Source organism: Cyrtonyx montezumae, unplaced genomic scaffold (assembly GCF_038088225.1).
Source record: "Cyrtonyx montezumae isolate F1298 unplaced genomic scaffold, pur_monq_1.0 scaffold_1, whole genome shotgun sequence".
Lineage (NCBI taxonomy): Eukaryota > Metazoa > Chordata > Aves > Galliformes > Odontophoridae > Cyrtonyx > Cyrtonyx montezumae.
The window spans coordinates 13044131-13066151 of NW_027071825.1; the positions used below are offsets into that span (position 1 = coordinate 13044131).

General features: G+C 41.6%; 2 protein-coding genes across 2 annotated transcripts; one reads left to right on the plus strand and one right to left on the minus strand.

The window, feature by feature from the left end:
• Window positions 1–13781: 13781 nt before the first annotated feature.
• On the plus strand, window positions 13782–18371 carry RPF1 (ribosome production factor 1 homolog). The gene is made up of 9 exons (XM_065740877.1): window positions 13782–13946; window positions 14029–14085; window positions 14369–14449; window positions 14888–14983; window positions 15400–15553; window positions 16079–16161; window positions 17109–17290; window positions 17371–17497; window positions 17945–18371. The coding sequence occupies exons 1-9, from the start codon at window positions 13782–13784 to the stop codon at window positions 17984–17986; spliced, it is 987 nt and encodes a 328-aa protein (XP_065596949.1). The 3' UTR covers window positions 17987–18371.
• A 765-nt stretch (window positions 18372–19136) lies between these two features.
• GNG5 (G protein subunit gamma 5) lies at window positions 19137–22001 on the minus strand. The gene is made up of 3 exons (XM_065740887.1): window positions 21856–22001; window positions 20914–21069; window positions 19137–19379 (listed from the first exon to the last, which is right to left on the minus strand). The coding sequence occupies exons 1-2, from the start codon at window positions 21934–21936 to the stop codon at window positions 20944–20946; spliced, it is 207 nt and encodes a 68-aa protein (XP_065596959.1). The 5' UTR covers window positions 21937–22001; the 3' UTR covers window positions 19137–19379; window positions 20914–20943.
• Window positions 22002–22021: the final 20 nt, after the last annotated feature.

A 22021-nucleotide genomic window follows, 5' to 3' on the forward strand; every position in this document is an offset into this window, starting at 1 on the left:
AAATATCAGCCTGGGTTTTTATATATGCAGTCTGGAAAATAATTTTGTTGCAAAATAATCCAAGAGAATTATGTGCTAAAAGCCCTCAAAAGACATCTGTGAAGAGATTACATTCATCTGAGCACTATATTCTAGTTAAATCTTAAAAATGTGGAAGAGAGGTTAATCTTCAAGAAGCTGTGTTGGGTCCTTCATCAGCACTCCTCCATTTTTCAGTGACAGTGGTTGGCATCATATCAACACTATCAGCCCTGCAGGTTGTGTAACAAGGTAATGATGCAAGCCTCAGGGATGAAGGTGGAGGTGCTGGTAGGATGACAACGTTCCACCACCCACATACAGTAAGAAATAATTGAGATTAGGTGAGGCTGCAGTCAGACATGAAAATTAAAAATTTTGCTTATTAGCAATCAAAAGAACAAATTAAACTAGATTTAAATTATTTAATTAGATTAGATTAAAAAGTCTGAAGTAATCGCTATGATCTTCTAGTCTGACTTCTTGTATAATAGAAAGCAGATCATCCCAAATTAGCTCCTTTTTGGACTAGATTGCATTATTTTAAGGGGAAAACATCATATCTTGATATAAAAATTAACATAAAAGCTATGATAATGATTGGTAACCCTCTCAATGAACAGTTATGGTAAACAATATGTTAAGATTGCAGATCTTGGATCTTTGTCTGCTAGACTGAAGCCAAATATTTTTAGAGGCATGTAAAGAGCCCTCATTAACTTTCTCTTTGATAAACTAAATGGACAGAAATATTTGAACCCCACATTAGGGGAGTATCCCAATCCTTTATTCATGTTTCATATATCCTTTATAAAACTCTTCTGATTTTTCATTGCTCTTTTTGACTTTAGAACACAGAACCCACATATGTTTTTCACCAGTGATAGACACAGGGGCTATATAAACCTCCTTACTGTTTCTCAATATTTTCTTCCTTGGGCAATCAAGAGTTAGATTCTCTGTTTTAGCCACTATACCTGAGAAGTAACTGTTGTGAAACATTACAGTCTCCAGCTCCTTTTCTCTGGCTGCTTCCCAAAAGATCATTCTATGTATGATTTGCTGCACCCTTGTTCTTCTTTCTAGACTAAGTCTAATTCATTTCTATGGGAAAAAAAATTTTAAAGCTTACACACCATTTTTTTTCTGTAAGAATAAGGCAGAAAGGGGTTTCTCACAGGTTATTCATGAAATACATGTGAAAAAGGAAAATGAGGATAGGATGAGACTTCAGAGTCCCATACTGGTACTAGCAGTGTGCACTTACATTTGAATTTGAATTACAGAGGCTATGCCTAGATGCTTTGCCAGCTGATGGATACACTCCTGGTATCAGACTGAATGTTGTAATGACATCTCATGTGCATTTGAAACTAATGCTATTCTGCTGGTGAAGTAAATGAATAGGATTCAACCATTAAGCCTTTTCCTAACAAAGAGAACCATGTTGCATTTTCTCTCTGTTAATAATTGCTCACAACCCTAAGAGGTAAAAGTAAAACCATTCAACTGTATCAAGAGGAGGAAAATGCAATCAACTTGGAATTATAGACAAAGGAAAATATTTTCTTAGCTAATGCATCCTCATCATCTTGTACAATAGCTTTAATTGAAATGGTGCTTTTTTATTCTGTTCTCCATCTCCGATCTGAGTAGACATGGAGCTCGGCATCAGTTTGTGAGTGCTGAATAGAGCAACAAACTTGCTGAACCATGTACTCCAAGCAAAGAAAACTGTAATAAGAAGTATAATTTAAAACCAGATTTCAGGATGGCTTTCATTTCTTTGTTCAATCAAATCTTGTACATCAGAATTAGATCTGGCAAGCTTCTGCTGTAAAATGTTATAAAACAGGCTGAAATCTAGGCCAGGGCTAGGGGCATTCTTGGGAAGCTCTCTGGGTTTCCTGGAGGGCAAGGTGTGGCTCCGTAATTGGGAGGTTAACACCAGTGATTTTCTGTTACCACTGATTATGTGCAGCTTGAGTTTCATTAATAAGAGCTACATATGCATACTGGAAGAAGAGAGTTTATCTGACACTGGGATTATTACATGTTGCTAGTTAACAATGTTCATTACCTTTGTTATTTTGTGATTAGCACTTATAAACGCCCAAAACCGTGTTCATATTTTACCAACACATAAGAAAAAATGTTCTGTCATTGAGTGATATATGTATTCCACCAATCTTTTCAATGTTTTAGAACTAATTGTCCTCACATTACTAATTGCAACTAAATTCAATCATTTTGCTTTTTGTTGTAATTCTTGCCAAATATAGAAATATGCTTCCCAGAAAGTTATCCTGAGGTAAAAACCCAGCATGGAAATATCAGTCTTAAAAGATTTCATAAACAGATAAAGAAAGGAAGCAGAATCTTATCACAGGAGAGGGGCTGAGCAGCCTTAAATAAAAGCAATGTTACCTTTCCAGAGAATATTCACCAGTATGAGCAATAAAACAGAGGAAAAGAAGAAATGACACTGTAGTCTAGCTAGAAATGTCTTTTAGCCTGATTTCATTAAACACCCATTCACTCAGTCTCTAATCAAATACTGTTAGAATATTATGACAGATATTCTAAAATATAGTTTTTAAAGGTTTTTGTTGTTGTTGTTGTTATTGGGGTTTTTGTTTGTTTGTTTGTTTTTTCTTGGTTTATTGGAAGCAATACTTCACAAGCTTTTTTTAATCCAGAAATGTCTCTTATCTCAGCTTTCAAACACTGCATCTTTTAAAAGGTTTGTCTGCTAAACTGAAGATTACTATGATGATAATTATTCTCCTTACTGAGGTTGTTTCACACAATGTGATTCAGTGATAGACTAAAGAGATAAGGATTTTAAAGCTTCTTTTAAAGCTTCTTTAAAGCTTTACCTGGTGTAGGGAACCCGATTTGGCAGGGGGGTTAGACTCGATGATCTCTTGAGGTCCTTTCCAACACCTATGATTCTATGATTCAGTAAGGGGAGTTTCTAGATCCCAAGTCAACCATCAAGGGCTGCTTAACCACTTCTCGTTTGCCAGCTTTTGCACAGATATCAGACCAAGTCATACTGCTCCACCAATAGAATCCTTACTTAGTACATACAGTGTGCCCCCCACATTTGTACACCCAAGCACTGCATTTCCTGTGTGCTCTTAAATGCCTGTCTATACTGCTACTTCTCATATCACATTCCTTCATCAGATAACTGATATGCATATTTATTTCCTAGAAATATTAGCTTGTAATTAATTGTATGAGTTTGCACATTGTTCATGTTAGCTCATCTTCCTTAAAATTCTGGTAACACCGCAGAATCTATCCTACGTATCACTTGACAACTTCTGTCTGTTATGTAAATATTAGCCAATACATTTTGAAACTTAACTAATAAATGCTTCTGATTAACTAATGCTTCCAAGTAGAAAATGTTCCCGAGTCTTTTTTCCCAATTGAAAATGTAAAGTATCTACTAAGAGCCAAACAGTAAAATAGCCAGACACTGAAGTATAGCAAAATAGAAGCATAATTATGCAATATTCTTTGCTTAATTGTTATAATATTTGTTGATACTATGGAGTTAAGAGAGACCTACAAGGGGGAAAACAGTTTCATTTGAGGTATTCTACTCTGTTACAAAATTGTCCCATTATTTCTAAAGCAACATCTACAAATTAATTTGCAGCAATTTTGAAAAAGGAGAAAACTCTTAGATATTTCTATGTAATCTACACAAGCAGAGAAACAAGCAGAAGTATTTGCCATATTCATCTCTGTTTATTACAGAGAAAATACTACCATACAGCACAAACACACCTTGATATAAAATATCAGGAAATCAGAATCTGTCTGTCTAGAAATGAGTCGCATTCTAATAAATTCTTTCTTCTTCAGCACATGGAGGAATACTTTATCAGGGTACCCCAAGTTAAGTGAAATTGCCACTAGCAGAAAAATACTTTCTACAAAGAGGACCACACACCCCCAAGATACAGAAGATTTTCTACATGCAGACAAAGTCAATGAAATAATGTCGTTGACTAACATTTTTTTTTGTTTGGTTGTTTTCTTGTTTGTTTTTGTTTCTTTCTTATATACATTGTATGCATTATCTAGTAGTTTTAATCTACTAGCTAACCACAGAAGCGTTGACAGATCTGCAGGAAATCAGACACTCAGTATTCATCAGGCTGATCTGCTCAGATTAAAGTAATGGCTGGCTATAGCATCTTGATAGGTCTTGTGGGAAGGAATTATTTTGATATCTGATATAGTTACATGTTTAAGGTTGTGTTGAAATCCATACATAAGCAGCTTCTAAGTCTTTGTTTAAACTCTAATGAGCTTTAAAGCTGGACAGTTAAATGCAGTAGACAAGGGAACTTCCATAATATTCAAATATTACAAGCTTTATTTTTTTTTTTGCAAACACACCACGTAAAATGGCTTATTTTTAAATGCTCTGGTTTGCTTCATTTTTATTTAGATAACTTTTGCTGTTTCAGACTTCCAAATATTTGAACTCTTCTCACGCACATATTTTTACAAATTCTGAGATGTTAGATGTTTCACCATTGGAATGCGTAACAAATCACTTCTCTTCGCATTATATAGCAAGAGGTTACACAAAGCTGAATTGCTGCAATGTCAGGATGAACAAGAGGGAAGATCCGGGGAGCCACAGGTCTGTCAGCCTCACCTCAGTCTCCAAGATGACTGTGGAGCAGCCACTCCTGGAAACCATTTCCAAACACGTGCAGGACACTGGGAAAAGCAAGTGGAATGTGACTTTACCAAGGACAAACCTTTGATGAGAAGACAGATTCAGCAGAGGAGAGAAATGTGTGCTGTTTACCTTGACTTTAGGAAGACATTCAGCATAGGATACAGGAGCACTGTGGGAGACTAATTTGTGAAATATGGAGTGGATCATAATGTGGGTGTGCAGTTGGATGGGCTTTTGGGTACAACGTGTGGTGATCAGCAGTACAAAGTCCAACAAAATTATCTGGTTTATTGGTGCTCATCACAGATCCATAAAAGGGCCCAAATTGTTCATGTCCTCGTTACTGCCCTAGCCATTGCACACTTGGCAAGTTCATGTATTATACCTATTTTAAGGAGAGGTGTGTGTATCAGTACTCTGGAAGATAAAGCTGCTATTTAGAGGAGCCTCTGCTTTTCTAACACTGTTTTCTTTTTTATTTGAAAGACTTCTAAACATAAAAACTGTAAAAAGCAAGAAGACTAATGAAACTCTGAAAAGCCTGGCCATTAAATTTTCTTGGTCAGTATGAAAACTGACCAAGAAAATTTCACTTGATCTTCTTATGTACCTGTGCTATAACACAGACTTTAATTTTAGGGACTGGCACTTGGTCTGCATTCCTCAAATAGACTTGAGACTTCTGGAATCTGATAGCTAGAATGATCCTGAACATGGTGAAGTGAGCCACGAACCTAACTGACAATAGCATGTATGATGTATTAAGCATTCTCAAAATATTCAGCTATGGGTGTTTCACACTGGGCATTCTAACCTCATAGGTACATAGATACATTTTGCCTTGGCAAACTTGTTCCATTTTCCCACCTGTATGATGGAGCTAATACCCTCTTTCCAATACGCACGTATCAAATACCACAAAGAAAAACATCCTGGAAAAGCATATTAAAATAATTCATTTCCATACTGAGTTATGGAATTAGTACAGGCATTTGGAGCACTTAAAAAGATGTAGTGTTCATCCTGAAATGTTAGATAATACCTAGCTTCACCGAGAATGATCCCCATTTATCCATTAGAGAGATTGCTGTAGGTGATTGAAAATAGTGATTAAAGTCTGTAAACAAGATCCAGTAAGGAATGCAAGCCTGTAAGCTGGTAAGTCCTAAACACATGATCCTGAAAACTACCCATGCATTTCTTCCATAAGCACCTTGTAATTTAACCTTGCTCCCCTATGCAGAGTTTCCATTCTGTTCTCGGTATGCCTAAGTCTGGGAGCAGTCAAGAAGTAGCTGAGTGGCTGAACATTTATTTCATGCATACACACTGCTGGATGAACAAGACACCTTCTGCAGCAGAGATCCTAGACAGTATTATACCATGTAACAAATAACACAAGACTAGGCTCTAGAGAAAATACATCACAGGCTTTCTCACAAAAAGTGATATTAATTTGCAGCAATTTTGAAAAAGGAGAAAACTCTTAGATATTTCTATGTAATCTACACAAGGAGAGAAACAAGCAGAAGTATTTGCCATATTCATCTCTGTTTATTGCAGAGAAAATACTACCATACAGCACAAACACACCTTGATATAAAATATCAGGAAATCAGAATCTGTCTGTGTCATGGTTTTATGATTTTTGGTACTGGTATTCCACATCATAACATCATGTAGTGCATTTAGAGTTAAAGAGTTAATGCTCCAGCTCCGTGGATCATCAATAGTTCCAGGTATACCTGTCTCAGAAGAGAAGAAGAACTCCATTCCCCAGAGGACTTTGCGATGCTTTGCGTTCTTACGTGTTTACGCTCAGAGGGAAAGATAAAAACTGTCTGCGGTCACGGGACACTCTTTTTTTCCTTTGGGATCGACTCAGCAGTGGGTGCTCGCTGCCGTCCGCCTTCAGCGTTAGCGTAAGGCCTTCGGTTTATCGGACACTCTCTCTTGCTCATTTTATTTGATTTATTAGCTTTAATTCCAATTATATTGTATTATATTGTGTTATTTTGCTTTCTGATATCTTATTTAGTAAATTAGCTTTCCTCCTCAGATCGTTGCCGCTGTTTTGTTCCTAGGCCCATCTCCCTTTTCCCTTCTCCCTTTCCCCCTTCCCCTTTCCTGGGGCGTGGGTCCGTGGGTCCCCCGCACCAATCGTCACGGAACCGGGCCGAACCTGCCCGTAAACCGTTGACATTTTTGGCGCCCAACGTGGGGCACGAACAGCTGCCTTAGCCGAGCAGAGACATACTTTTAGAGTGAATCTCTGTCTCTCGTTAGCAGGCTTATCTGTACTGCAGGTGCTGTACGGCAAAACACGACCTTGAAGTCTGGGCGTACTGCCAGTTGTCCTGGGATATTTGTAAACTTTTTGGGTACTGCCAGCTAGTTTTAGAAAGGAAAAAAAAATGCTTTCTCTTTTTAAACTGGTCTTAAAGGGACTGCATTTCATCGGTTTTTCCCTTGTAATGCTCAGAACGTACTGGGACTTAATTAAGTTTGCCAGTCTGATCCATGGAGCTTGGTCTCTATATGATAAACTAAAAACACTGATGGACATACCTACCTGGCTTTTGTATCCTGGCCTCTCCTTTGAATTCATTATGCGTTTTCTGAATGCCCATCCAATGCTTGTTATGATTGTGGTGTCAGTCTCCCTGAATGTACTTTTACTCAGTATTTGTATTTATAATATTTTGAGAAAACCCTCTCCAGAGCCAGAGAATACTGACTGGAAGGGAGTTTGGAGGGACTTAGGAGAGACTTTAGAGAAATGGGCATCACAGGTGTCATGGAACTTTTCTCCTGAACACCTGCAAGATCCTGAGAACTTAAGTAGATATTTGAGACAGGGATGTTGCGGCTCAAACAGATCTGAGGAGGCCCAAATTATTTGGGGTCTGGCTTATGCTTACCGGGCCTTATTCAATACTATCCCAGAGAGGCATAGAGTTTTTGAAATAGAGCGAGAGAGTCTCCGAGCCGAAAGGGACAGTTTCCTGATCCAGAAAGAGAGTCTTTTAGCTGACAATCAGACTCTCCAGTCCAATCTAGACGCCCTCAAATCCGAGCAAGACGCCCTCCAGACTGAGAAAAACACCCTCCAGACTGAGAGAGACACCCTCCAATCTGAGAGAGACGCCCTCCAGACTGAGAAAGACACCCTCCAGTCTCAACAAGAAGCCCTCCAGACCGAGAAAGACACCCTCCAGTCTCAACAAGAAATCCTCCAGGCCGAGAGAGAAGCCCTCCAGACCGAGAGAGGCGCCCTCCAACCTGAAAGAGACACCCTCCTGTCTGAACGGTACTCCTTCAGAACTGAGCGAGGTACCTACCAGCCACAATAGCCCCTGCCCCCCCAGCCAGGTGGGGGAAAGGAATAATAGAGTGTATTGGACTGTGTGGATTCGATGGCCTGGCACATCAGAACCACAAAAAATATAAGGCCCTTGTGGACACTGGTGCACAGTGCACTCTAATGCCCTCGAGTCACCAAGGGACAGACTTAATCTATATTTCTGGGGTGACTGGGGGTTCCCAAGAGTTAACCATGTTGGAGGCTGAAATAAGCCTCACTGGTAAAGACTGGCAAAAACATCCTATTGTGACTGGCCCAGGGGCTCCATGTATACTTGGTATTGATTACCTCAAAAGGGGATATTTTAAGGATCCCAAAGGGTATCGATGGGCCTTTGGAATAGCTGCTGTGGACGCAGACAACGTTAAGCAGCTGTCTGCTTTGCCTGGCCTATCAGAAGATCCGTCTGTGGTGGGGTTGCTCCACGTGGAGGAGCAACAGGTACCGATTGCTACAAAAACGGTGCACAGACGGCAGTACCGCACCAACAGGGATTCCTTGCTCCCCATTCATAACCTGATTCGTCAGCTAGAGAGCCAGGGAGTGATCAGCAAAACTCACTCACCTTTTAACAGCCCCATATGGCCGGTGCGTAAAGCCAGTGGAGAATGGAGGCTGACGGTAGATTACCGTGGCCTGAATGAAGTCACACCCCCACTGAGTGCTGCTGTGCCAGACATGCTACAACTCCAGTACGAACTGGAGTCAAAAGCAGCCAAGTGGTATGCCACCATTGACATTGCTAATGCCTTCTTCTCAATTCCATTGGCCACAGAATGCAGGCCACAGTTTGCTTTCACCTGGAGGGGCGTTCAATACACCTGGAACCGTTTGCCCCAGGGGTGGAAGCACAGCCCAACCATTTGTCATGGATTGGTCCAAACTGCATTGGAACAGGGCGGTGCTCCTGAGCACTTACAATACATTGATGATATCATTGTGTGGGGCAATACAGCAGGAGAAGTTTTTGAGAAAGGAGAGAGAATAATCCAGATCCTTCTGCGAGCTGGCTTTGCTATCAAGCGAAGCAAAGTGAAAGGGCCTGCACAGGAAATTCAGTTCCTAGGTATAAAGTGGCAAGATGGACGTCGTCACATCTCAACAGATGTGATTAACAAAATCACTGCCATGTCTCCACCCACAAGTAAGACAGAGACCCAAGCTTTTTTGGGTGTAGTGGGCTTTTGGAGAATGCATGTTCCAAACTACAGTCTCATTGTGAGCCCTCTCTATCGGGTGACGCGGAAGAAGAATGATTTTGTGTGGGGCCCTGAGCAGCAGCAGGCTTTTGAGCAAATTAAGCAGGAGATAGCCCATGCGGTGGCCCTGGGGCCAGTGCGGACGGGACAGGATGTAAAGAACATCCTCTACACTGCTGCTGGAAAGGAAGGTCCCACTTGGAGTTTGTGGCAAAGAGCTCCTGGAGAGACCCGAGGCCGACCCCTTGGATTCTGGAGTCGGGCGTACAGGGGGTCTGAGGAGCGCTACACTCCAACTGAGAAGGAGATCTTAGCCGCGTACGAGGGGGTTCGAGCTGCTTCCGAAGTAATCGGTACTGAAACGCAGCTCCTTCTGGCACCTCGATTGCCAGTGCTGAACTGGATGTTCATAGGAAAGGTTCCCTCTACCCATCATGCTACTGATGCCACTTGGAGTAAGTGGATTGCGCTGATTACACAGCGAGCTCGGATGGGGAACCTCAGTCATCCAGGAATCCTAGAAGTGATCATGGACTGGCCTGAAGGTAAAAAGTTTGGAACAACACCAGCAGAGGAGGTATCACGTGCCAAAGAGGCCCCACCATATAATGAACTACCAGACAATGAAAAGAGATACGCCCTGTTCACAGATGGATCCTGTCGCATTGTGGGTAAGCACCGCAGATGGAAATCTGCGGTGTGGAGCCCCACACGACGAGTTGCTGAGGCCACTGAAGGAGAAGGAGAATCAAGTCAATTTGCAGAGGTAAAGGCTGTCCAGCTGGCCTTAGATATTGCTGAACGAGAGAGGTGGCCAGTGCTTTATCTTTACACTGACTCATGGATGGTGGCAAATGCTTTATGGGGGTGGTTACAGCAATGGGAACAAAATGGTTGGCAACGGAGGGGTAAACCTATTTGGGCTGCTGAACTGTGGAGAGACATTGCTGCCCGAATAAAGAATATGGTTGTAAAGGTGCGCCATGTAGATGCTCATGTTCCTAAGAGCCGGGCAACTGAGGAACAACAAAATAACCATCAGGTAGATCGAGCTGCCAAAGTTAAGGTGGCTCAAGCAGACTTGGACTGGCAACACAAGAGTGAATTATTTTCAGCTCGATGGGCCCATGAGACCTCTGGCCATCAAGGAAGAGATGCAACATATAAATGGGCTAGAGACCGAGGGGTGGACTTAACTATGGATGCTATTGCACAGGTTATCCATGACTGCAATACATGCGCCACAATTAAACAAGCCAAGAGAATGAAACCTCTTTGGGGGGAAGGGCGATGGCAAAAGTATAAATATGGAGAGGCGTGGCAGGTTGATTATATCACCTTGCCACGATCTCGCAGTGGTAAGCGTTATGTGCTCACCATGGTGGAAGCAACCACTGGGTGGCTTGAAACATATGCAGTACCCCATGCTACCGCCCGAAACACCATCTTAGGGCTCAAGAAACAAGTCCTATGGCGACATGGCACTCCAGAGAGAATTGAGTCCGATAATGGGACTCATTTCAAAAATTCTCTTGTAAATACTTGGGCCAAAGATCATGGCATTGAGTGGATTTATCATATCCCCTATCACGCACCAGCTTCTGGTAAAATTGAAAGGTACAATGGGTTGTTAAAAACCATATTGAAAGCAATGGGTGGCGGAACATTTAAGCACTGGGAGAAGCATTTGGCAGAAGCCACCTGGTTGGTCAACGCTCGAGGATCCATCAATCGCGATGGTCCTGCCCAATCCAGATCTCTACCTACTGTAGAGGGAGATAAGGTCCCTGTAGTACATGTAAAGAACATGTTGGGAAAAACAGTTTGGGTCCTTCCAGCTTCTGGAAAGGGTAAACCTCTCCGTGGAACTGTTTTTGCTCAAGGACCTGGGTCCACTTGGTGGGTGATGCAGAAGAATGGGGATGTTCAATGTGTACCACAAGGGAATTTGATGTTGGGGGAGTGCAGTCGTTAATTCCATGTATATACATATATATGTTGTGTGTATTTAATGCATGTTAATCATTGTTCTTCTATACGTATATATCAAACATGATGTAGTGATGTGGAATAAGGGGTGGAATGTCATGGTTTTATGATTTTTGGTACTGGTATTCCACATCATAACATCATGTAGTGCATTTAGAGTTAAAGAGTTAATGCTCCAGCTCCGTGGATCATCAATAGTTCCAGGTATACCTGTCTCAGAAGAGAAGAAGAACTCCATTCCCCAGAGGACTTTGCGATGCTTTGCGTTCTTACGTGTTTACGCTCAGAGGGAAAGATAAAAACTGTCTGCGGTCACGGGACACTCTTTTTTTCCTTTGGGATCGACTCAGCAGTGGGTGCTCGCTGCCGTCCGCCTTCAGCGTTAGCGTAAGGCCTTCGGTTTATCGGACACTCTCTCTTGCTCATTTTATTTGATTTATTAGCTTTAATTCCAATTATATTGTATTATATTGTGTTATTTTGCTTTCTGATATCTTATTTAGTAAATTAGCTTTCCTCCTCAGATCGTTGCCGCTGTTTTGTTCCTAGGCCCATCTCCCTTTTCCCTTCTCCCTTTCCCCCTTCCCCTTTCCTGGGGCGTGGGTCCGTGGGTCCCCCGCACCAATCGTCACGGAACCGGGCCGAACCTGCCCGTAAACCGTTGACAGTCTGTCTAGAAATGAGTCGCATTCTAATAAATTCTTTCTTCTTCAGCACATGGAGGAATACTTTATCAGGGTACCCCAAGTTAAGTGAAATTGCCACTAGCAGAAAAATACTTTCTACGATGAGGACCACACACCCCCAAGATACAGAAGATTTTCTACATGCCGACAAAGTCAATGAAATAATGACATTGACCACCATTTTTATTTTTTATTCTTTTTCTTATATACAATGTATGCATTATCTAGTAGTTTTAATCTACTAGCTAACCAGAAGCACTAACTGATTTGCAGGAAATCAATTACTCAGTATTCATACTTGAATCAGACAAAAAGATAAAATTATAGAAAGTCCTCGGTTAGCATAGTCCCAACTAAATCCTCCAAACATTAATTACCATGGAAGCTACTTATCCTTAAGGCACTACCCCTAGCTGAAATATTTTTCTTAACAAAAATGGCAGTGAGGACATAGAAAAATGGGTCTGTGTGTAATGAGACCTTTGGTCTTTCATTTACTTCTATGTTAATTAGAAATAACCTCAGTGAAGCAAGCTGTTACACAGTTTAATTAGTTTACACAACAAGAGAAGCAGATTTGATATGTTGTCCAGTTCATTTTTTTCCACGTCTTATTATTCCATTAACTTCAGGCAACTGTGTTAATACCTTTTTTTTTTACCTTTTCTCTAGAAGAAACCTAGAAATATTATTTGTATATAAAATTAGTAGACATGCCCAAATTATGAGACAATTCTGGTGAAAAATAGGACTAATCAGTCCCACTGAGGAGCAGCACTTAAACTGGAAAATCATGTCTCAATCAGAGATCCACATTTCCAGCTTCATGAGTATATGTTCACATTATGTGTCTTCTGATTCGTTTTATCATAAATTTTAACAGCTTTTAATTGAATAAAAATAATTTGCAGTAAAGTTAAAGGCCCAGGAACAGGCTGCCCAGCAAAGCTGTGGATGATGGCCTGTCACTGAAAGTGTTTGAAGACAAGCTGGACAGGGCTCTGAGCAGGAAGTGTCCCTGTGCCTGACTGAGGGTGGGACTATGGGATCTTAAAGATCCCTTCCAACTCAAACCATCCTATGGCTCTCTGAAAAAATTCTGTATCAAGTAGATGCTTCCAATGAACTAACTTATTCTATCTCTGCACACAAATGCCTGTAAGTGAAACGTGCATATTATCCCATCACTGCATCATGTTTGTTGAAAGCTTCCCACTTTCATTTTGTTAAGCCTAATTATGAGACACACTGTGGCAGTAACTTATCTCCCATCTTATTGCAAGGTTGCTTTCTTGCTGAGCACTTCCCCTACAGAGAAAGGCTGAGTGAGCTGGGCTTGTTCAGCCTGGAGAAGACTGGGGAAACCTCGTTGCCATCTTCCAGTACTTAAACGGAGCTCATAAGCAGGAGGAAGACCGACTTTTTACCCAGTCTAATAGTGACAGGACAAGGGGGAATGGCTTTAAACTGAAAGAGTGGAAATTTAGATTATGTATTAGGAAGAAATTCTTTACTAGAGGGTGGTAAGGCACTGGCGCAGATGCCCACAGAAGCTGTGAGTGCCCCATCGCTGGATGTGCTCAGGACCACGCTGGACGGGGAAGTGGGCAGCCCGATCCGTTACGGGATCAGCCCTCCTATGGCAGATGGTTGGAGTACAACCCCCACCACAACATCCCCACCCGCCCGCGCCAAGACCACCATCCCGAACACCGCGCTTCTTGCGCATGCGCACCGGAAGTTCCCGCATTCCTTCCGGCGGCGCACGCGCAGAGCGCGCTCCCCTGGGAAGGAGCGGTGTCGAGCGCAGCATGGCGGGAGGCGGCGCGGGGACGGGCGTGAGCCCGGCGGGGCAGGATGCGGAGCCAGCGGCCCCGGGGCGCGTCCTCTTCCCGCCGACTTTCAGCGTGTCCGAGATCAAGAACAAGCAGCGGCGGCACTTCATGTTCCTTCGCTGGAAGCAGCAGCAGAGGAAGGTGGGCGCGGGCCGGCGCGGCGGCGGGAGCGGGGGGCAGGCGGCTCCGGGCTGACGGCTGGCGGCTCTCCCTCTCCTTTCAGGAGAAGCTGGCTCTCAAGAAGAAGCGGAGGAAGGAGCGAGAAGCCCTCGGGGACAAGGTGAGGGCCCCGTGGGGCCCGGGCCGTGGAGTGGCGGTGCGAGCAGGGCCGCGTCTGCGTCCAGCGGCCGGGTCACTGCGCGGGCGTCGTTGGCGATGTTAGGATTTGACAACAGTAGCGTGAGTAAACGGGCAAGCATCATTGCGGCCTGTTTGCCGTTCGCTTGTAAGTGGCAAGGATAGCGTGTTCCCGTTGCATGGAGAGCTTTTGGTAACACAGTCTCACGGTATTTTTTGCACTGCGCTTTACAGTGACGTGAGTAATAAACTTGTGTTTATTTTAGGCACCTCCGAAAGCCATTCCAAAGACTATTGAAAATCAGAGAATTTATGATGAAACAACTGTAGATCCCAACGATGAAGAGGTAACTGTTTAATTTTTGCATATGATGGGGTTTTTTTGTTTGTTTGTTTTTCGGTTTTTTTTTCCAAAGAAGGCCCTTAAAATGTGTAGATAAAATTCATTACTCTTGAAGCTTCTGTTAAGACATTAATAGTTTACTTTTTGTGTGCTGGATTCATTGTGATGCTGGATACAGACACAGTGTCCTTTTTTTCATTATCTGTATTAAATAATTGCTTTTTATGTTTACTGATATTGATAGCGAAACCTGATGGTCAGTTTTCTTTACTTTAGACTCTTTATAATGCAAAAACCACGTCTTACACTAAATAGTTATAGGATAGAGCTTGTGAACTGGGATTATTCCTGTTAAATTCAATTTCATCAAATTAGGTCAGATTGAACAACTGTTTTCAGTTATTTAATAAATGGTAGATTGACGAGATTGCTTTTTTTCCAGGTTGCTTTTGATATAGCAACTGATGAATTTGCACCATACTTCAACAGACAAACAGTTCCAAAGATTCTTATTACAACATCAGACAGACCTCGTGGGGTGCGTATGCTGTGCTCAGAGAGTTCTGAGCAATTGATTGTACAGTACAGGGTTTTTGTGTGATTGATTACTTACACTTCTAGTACAGAAATTCTATTGAAATACTAGCAACTTCTTCTAAATCAAGGTCCTTAAAAATAATGAATCTAGGGGTTATGCTTTTGTAATTTTACCACTTTACAATGAAAAGAAAGTAATCCATTCCAAAAAAGCTGTCCCTGGTGTGCTGCAGTTACTGTAAATAAATCAGTTTTCCAGCAGCTGAACAAAGCAAGTTGGTAGCCTGTTGATGGTTTATTATTTCCAGTATCTCTGCATCAAGGAGAGCAGTCAGAATGCACAATCCTCCATCCCACCTTGTGTTTAAATTTGTCACTGTGTGCACCGCCTAGCAATTGAACTCATCTGTTTTACAGAGAACAGTGAGATTCTGCGAACAGTTGTCTACTGTTATACCGAACTCACACGTCTACTATCGCAGAGGATTGGCTTTGAAAAGAATTATTCCACAGTGTATTGCAAGGGACTTCACAGATCTAATTGTCATTAATGAAGACCGCAAAATACCAAGTATCCTTTGTGTATATGCTAAAATGAATGCAGTATTAGCTCTAGTGGTGCAGAGAATTCTTTTTTTTTCTGTAGTGTCTGTCTAAGATCTTTATTCTGGACTTTTTTCTCCACTGTGCAGATTATAGGATCTATAGGATAGTTAAAAATCACTGTGACAACTGAAGTATCTGATGGTTAATGGCTTGAAAAAAAACCTTGAAATTTGAAGAAATGATGGTGGGTTATTTTGTTTCTTTGCATTTTAGCTTACTTCCCTTTCTGAACATAAAGTTTCATTTAGTTTTGCTGACCCGATAAATACTGAAGAGGTGATAGAAGGTAACAGGTTAGCTAGACCTTAATGGATCTGTCAGAACACTAGTAACTGGTTTATGAATGTTTTTTGGAAATCATAATTAAACCTTGGAAATTAGGCGTAGCTAATGGATATAATATTCTAATGCCACACTGTGTTTAACAGAATGTGCTCCTTTGTAAATTACACGTCAGATTTTACAAACTTTCTTTTAACTCTGTGAACAGATGGGCTTGTTTTAAGTCACCTTCCTGATGGTCCAACTGCTCATTTTAGAATGAGCAGTGTCCGTTTACGTAAAGAAATAAAGGTGAGACTCCCAACAAAAACTAAAAAATAATAATCATTATACTCTGGTTTATCAGTTACTATTTTCAGTTTACTTGAGCTGCCCAAACTGGTTGCACTTCTGTAAGGTTCATCTGATTATGTGCAGATGCCTTTCCATAAGCTGGCATGAGGCAAAAGACCGTAACAGTTCCATAAGCAGTGTATTTCAGGTTTCATAGTTACCCACTGAATTTGACTGCCTGCCAAGTATTTTTATCACCATACCATCTAACATTAATACAGGATACATACACCCAGTGTGTGGTACATACGCAATAGAGTGTATCAGGTAAGAGGCATACAAGATTTCAGTAAATGTAGCTCCCAGTCTTGAATAAAACCTAGTGTTGCTTATCTTACAGCCTTATAGATCATAGATACATTAGGTTGGAAAGGACCTACAAGATCATCTAGTCCAACCATCCTCCTATCACCATCCCTACCCACTAAGCTACTAAATCAAATCCCTTAGCACCTCATCTAAACAGCTCTAGGGATGGTTTAGTTTAATTTCATTTACTTAGCCTGAAAGAATTTGCAGTAAAATGTTTTTTTTTTTTTCCCTTTTTTGAATTAAGTACATTTTAAGTGTTGTATTTATGTTCTCTGTTAGTATGTGCAGTGAGATTTGCATGATTCCTGGTTCTTTGTTGTAGAGGGTGCTACCAGGAATGAAAATTGGTGCACCAGAGAGGAAATACAAAACTTTATTTATGCTTTTTCATTAAATTTGTATTGCTAAACCAAAGATCTTTACATTATCACCTTCTGCTTTACTTATAAACTTAAACATAAGTTGTTTCCAAAAAAAAATAGGCATATTACCAGGCCCTGGTTGTCTTTGCCCTATTTTATTTCAATCTTATCTTTGATAATATGTTAAAATAATTTTGTATGACATCTAATACTTGTATTCTTTCACTCCAGAGAAAGGGGAAAGAACCCACAGAACATGTCCCTGAAGTAATCCTGAATAATTTTACAACACGACTAGGGCATTCTATTGGTCGAATGTTTGCTTCTCTCTTCCCACATGACCCTCAGTTCATTGGAAGACAAGTAGCTACATTTCACAACCAGCGAGACTACATCTTTTTCAGATTCCACAGGTAACTTCTTGTCCTAAAACGAATGAATGAGAGATACTGTTCATGTAACTTAGTAACTAATTCTTTTTTTTCTCCTCAAGGTATATATTCAAGAGTGAAAAGAAAGTGGGAATTCAAGAACTTGGACCACGTTTTACATTAAAATTGAGGTCTCTTCAGAAGGGAACCTTTGATTCCAAATTTGGAGAATATGAATGGATTCATAAGGTACATCTTGAATAATCCTAATGCTGCTTGGGAAGGGAGAATATGTCTGACATGAAATGTAACCACACATTTCAACCTAGAAAAGCACTGTAAGTGTGGTTATCAAAACAGAAATGTTTAAAACATTTGACAAAACACTGAAAGCTATTTTTTGTCAAATAAGTAAAGTTGAAGCATTCTGAAAAATAGCAAGGATGATGAGTGTCAATATATCATGACTCCTTACAGTCTGTAAGGTTTTGAACATATACCAGTATAAGCAAAACTGGTAAATGCTCTCGGTATGAGTTATTATTGGAAGCCCGTTAAGCTTGATAAAAAACATTTTTTGCAAGGTCAGGGTAAGAAGTGTAATGTAAAAACCATTAAGCTATTTCCTCAAATTGTAATTCTTACTTTGTATACTATTGCATGAATTTGCTGTTAATAACTTTTCTTAAATTTCAGCGTCGAGAAATGGACACAAGTAGAAGAAAATTTCACTTGTAATGGACAGCTCCTTGCCAATTGCTCATGACCTGAAATATGATGGTATTTTTGAACTATGGATCATCTCAAACTTCACTAGCAATAATAACACAGAACAGTATCTGGCTGCAGAAAGACAAAGTGTAAACATTAAAACTTTCTACAGGAACAGTTCAAGTAGGACTGCATCTTTTTTATTTGTTCTGTGGTTGTAACTAAGTCCTACATGACAAAGAGCACGACTCTTACCAGTTTAGTCGGAAGCTGTGTGGTAATGTCAGAGCAGACTGTATTTCAGTTATCACTGAAGCTTTGCTATGGCTGCTGTTGTACTGTAAATAATTTATAATTACTGAAGAAAACGTTAAACATATTTTCAAAATAAAGTATTTTCATATATACAGCTTATTTTTTCCCTTTTAGCAGCTAAACAGAGTTATTTTGCATTTTAATCAGGTAAGAAATATTTCAAACATCTAACAGTGTTTTCAGAAAAATAAAAAAGTCTGTGGCATAGAGAACACTAGGGAAGCTGCCTACAGACTAGTGTATGTTTAGAAGAAATAAATACTCAGAAGAGTTAAATCATAGGGCCAGCTATCAAGAAATGCATACAAAGCTCAGTTGAACAGGTGAGATGTCTGAACAGGATTTTCTCCATTAGAACTTTTATGCTTTTTTCAGCTGTGATAACTATAATCAAGTTGGCACTACCTGTGCAATGAACTTACTGTTCTGCCTTAAGTTTGCATATTCACTGGTAGCTATAAAGCTCAATTCTCTTCTGAATTACTTTCTTTCCATTGTGTATTTAAGTAGTGCTTTTTAGTATTAACATAAGGAACTCAAAGTATACCATTCACTCAAATTGCTCCTTAAGGAACTTAAGTCTTATTATTCTGTTTGTTGTTTTTTTTAGTGTCTGTCTGTAGTTGTGTAGTTCAATGATAAAGAGACAAAAACTACTTTTTCCAGTTCAACTATGCTTCTAAGTATACTACTGATGAAGCCTTGTTCTTCAAGAGTATCACCCCAAGGCACACGTATAGCACTGTGGAATACTTAAAGATAAGCTCCTGTGATTAGCTGCTGAAGAATGATGCAGTAGCTGATGAGGTGTCAACCTGTCCCACAAGTGAATCAGCTTCTTAGATTAACTTACACACAAAAATAAGTCAAAACATTTTTATTTTTTGTTTGGTATACAAAACTGATTCCCTCATGAACAGAATTATTGTAACTAGCATATAGTTCTTTTGGAGAGGTAGATGGTAAGAGGTTTGACAACAGTAGCAATTTTACAGTTAGATTTGGCACGTTAAAGCTAAGCTTTTGTACAGACTTCAAACCAGGCCACTCCTTGAGGCACTCTGCCCCTACAGACATCAGCAACTAGGAAAAGATGCTAAAAGATCTGAAAAGCAAACAAAATGAGGTAGTTAGAGAACAATAAATCCTATGTCTAATAATATGCATAGACAGCTACTTAGAATAAAAATTCCTTTTTTTTCTACAGCTCTTTAATAGAGCTTAAATTATAAAATAAGCTTTCAAAATCACGGAGCTATCCCCCAGGGCTACAAGATAATCAAAGCTGTTGCAAAACAACTGAAGTTTCACATCTTCTGGAAGCCAAATTAAGTTGAAGGGCAGAGTAAGTTGTTCCTGGTCACTTGATGACTACAGAAATAGAGCATCTACTTCACCTTTGAAAAGCAGAGGGAGTTTGGGTAACTTAACAAATCACACTTCCTCTTCACTGTACAGAGCTGGTGGTTAGACTCTGCAAACATGAACTCTATTGGTTCATCTCATCAACACCAGGAATACAACTAAGAAATACACTTGTTTTGAGGAAGTGCTTGCAAGTGGTGAAAGGGAGGAAAAACAAATGTGTTCCATGTAGGCAGTTTAAGTAAAATTGCTGTTCTAATGCCTTCTGCCCATAGCCATCAGCAGAAAGAGCTCCATTCCAGAATCAGAAGATAAAGGCCCTAATAAATAAAAATATTAACCTGGTACTGTCCTTTGCTTGTGTATGTGAGAACAACTGGCTCATTTCCTGACATCCACACCACATAGCACTGATTCAATAGTTCAGAAGTGGTACCTTTTAAATGAGAATGATTTATAAACTTCAAAAGAACTACTCTAGAAGAGCTCTGTGACTCCTGTTAAGACTTCTGTGGATCTAAACCTGACCTTGGTCTAATTACTAGAATCTTCAGGTAATGCCAGATCAATTGTTATCATAGTGACAGCAGTAGTGCTAATGAATCTGAGAAAGTTTCACAATGAATGTACGAATGAGTACACAGTTTCTAGTTAGTTAAACTGCAATCTGTGTAGTAGCCTATTTGAGTGGAATTTGGGCGCTGATACAATTCTTGGCCTATGTAATTTACCTTTTGGCTTAAGAGTGTTTTTGGCTGAGGGTGTTTTCTGTAGCAGATGGGGCACTCCTTTGAGAGCATTACTAACTTGTCTTTGGGAGGTGCTCCCTAGGAGTTTAAAAACCCAAATAAGTCCTGAGAACTAAAATCTGCTTCATCTGCTACAATTGGCATTCATTACATAACCCTTCAGGCAAATAATCGTATGTGAGAAAAAGGAAATGGCACTTTGAACATAGAAGGAAACTGCAGCAGAACTATATCACAGCCAGGTTAATTCAGATAGCAGCTTAGTAACAGCTGGCTTCCATCTACTTCAGCTGCAATAGCAGAAATGAGCTGAAGACCTGTAACATCCAACTACTACTCACTTATGAACTGTATGTCTGGAATAGAGCTACCCTCCCAATTTGGGAGGAAAGGACCAAAACCGGGATCCAGACCAACACTAGCTGTACAAGTCAGATATCTTTGGAATGCTTTGAACACTGACAGTCCCACCTAAAGCAGGCTATTTTTAATGACAGAAGAAAGTTTGAGTCTCTAAGAACTTACCACTGAAAGATACCTAAACAGTCCATGTAATTACAAAAATGAACAAACTTTCTGGGGACGGAATGGATTTGTACTCGACGATACTCCTGTCAGCAGGGGATCGTGCTGTGCGTTCTGCAGGCAGAACTGCTTCAGGTCCACAGCAGCCTGAGAAACCTGGGCGTAGGAAGAGCTGGTGTTAGCACTCACGGAACAGACCATACAGACAATACAACTGCATCAAGAAGTGCAACATATAATACTGTTATGTGATTCAAACATAGACCCAAAGCAGATGTCCTACAGTCTTTTCACGGTAATTTTCGGGTTTGTCGGCCAAGAAATTATAGGAATCATTTGAAAAAATAACGTTAAAAAGCCTCTAGACATGAAACGTGAAAGAAAAGCTTTGTGTTGAGGAGCGCTTTGTTAAACACACAAAGACTGCCATTGTTCTCTCGGAGCGCCTCTAACGAGACAGGGCCCAGTGGCACCCGGGCAGCGCAGCGACACGTCCTCGCTCGGCACGCCTGGCAGCGGAGCCTCCATTTTCCAGCGCCGGGCCGAGGCGCCAGCCGAGCAACCTGTTGCTGACCCGCCTCGGGCAGCGACAGTCCGACAGGAGCGGGCGCTCCCAGCTCCCGGAAATGAGAGGGGAGAGCGGGGCGCGGCCGACCCACTCGGAGCAGCGCTTGGGCTGGAGCGCAGCCCCCGCCGGCCCGGGGGACGCGGGAGGGCGGGGCGGGCGGAGGGAAGGGGACGCCGCTGCCCCGGGGCCAGAATCGGCCGGAGCGGCTCTGGGGCGCGGGGCGACGCACTGCCGCCAGGAAGGGCCGTCGGGGCGCTGGGAGCCGTCGTCCCGGCTCGGCCCGGCCCGGCCCGGCCGCGTCCGAGGGGCACCGCGGGGCGCGGCCCCCAGCGGTAATGGCGGCGCAGCCGCCCCGTCCCGGCCCCGCTGCTCACCTTGACGCGAGTCACGCTGGCCTCCAGGCGCAGCTGCTGCACCACCTTCTTCATGGCCGCCACGTTGGAAGAGCCCGACATGGTGGCGGCGGCACACCCACACCCAACTTTCCGACGCGTCCCAAACTCCGGACCCGGGGGCGCCTGCGCAACCGCCGCCGGGACC

Bases quoted from the DNA above. Each gene is read 5' to 3' on its own strand.
- RPF1 (XM_065740877.1), top strand. From the start codon at position 13,782: ATGGCGGGAGGCGGCGCGGGGACGGGCGTGAGCCCGGCGGGGCAGGAT. The intron at 14,086-14,368 runs GTGAGGGCCCCG...TGTTTATTTTAG, and splicing joins GAGAAGCCCTCGGGGACAAG to GCACCTCCGAAAGCCATTCC. The intron at 17,291-17,370 runs GTAACTTCTTGT...TTTCTCCTCAAG, and splicing joins ATCTTTTTCAGATTCCACAG to GTATATATTCAAGAGTGAAA.
- GNG5 (XM_065740887.1), bottom strand. From the start codon at position 21,936: ATGTCGGGCTCTTCCAACGTGGCGGCCATGAAGAAGGTGGTGCAGCAG. The intron at 21,070-21,855 runs GTGAGCAGCGGG...TCCTACGCCCAG, and splicing joins CCAGCGTGACTCGCGTCAAG to GTTTCTCAGGCTGCTGTGGA.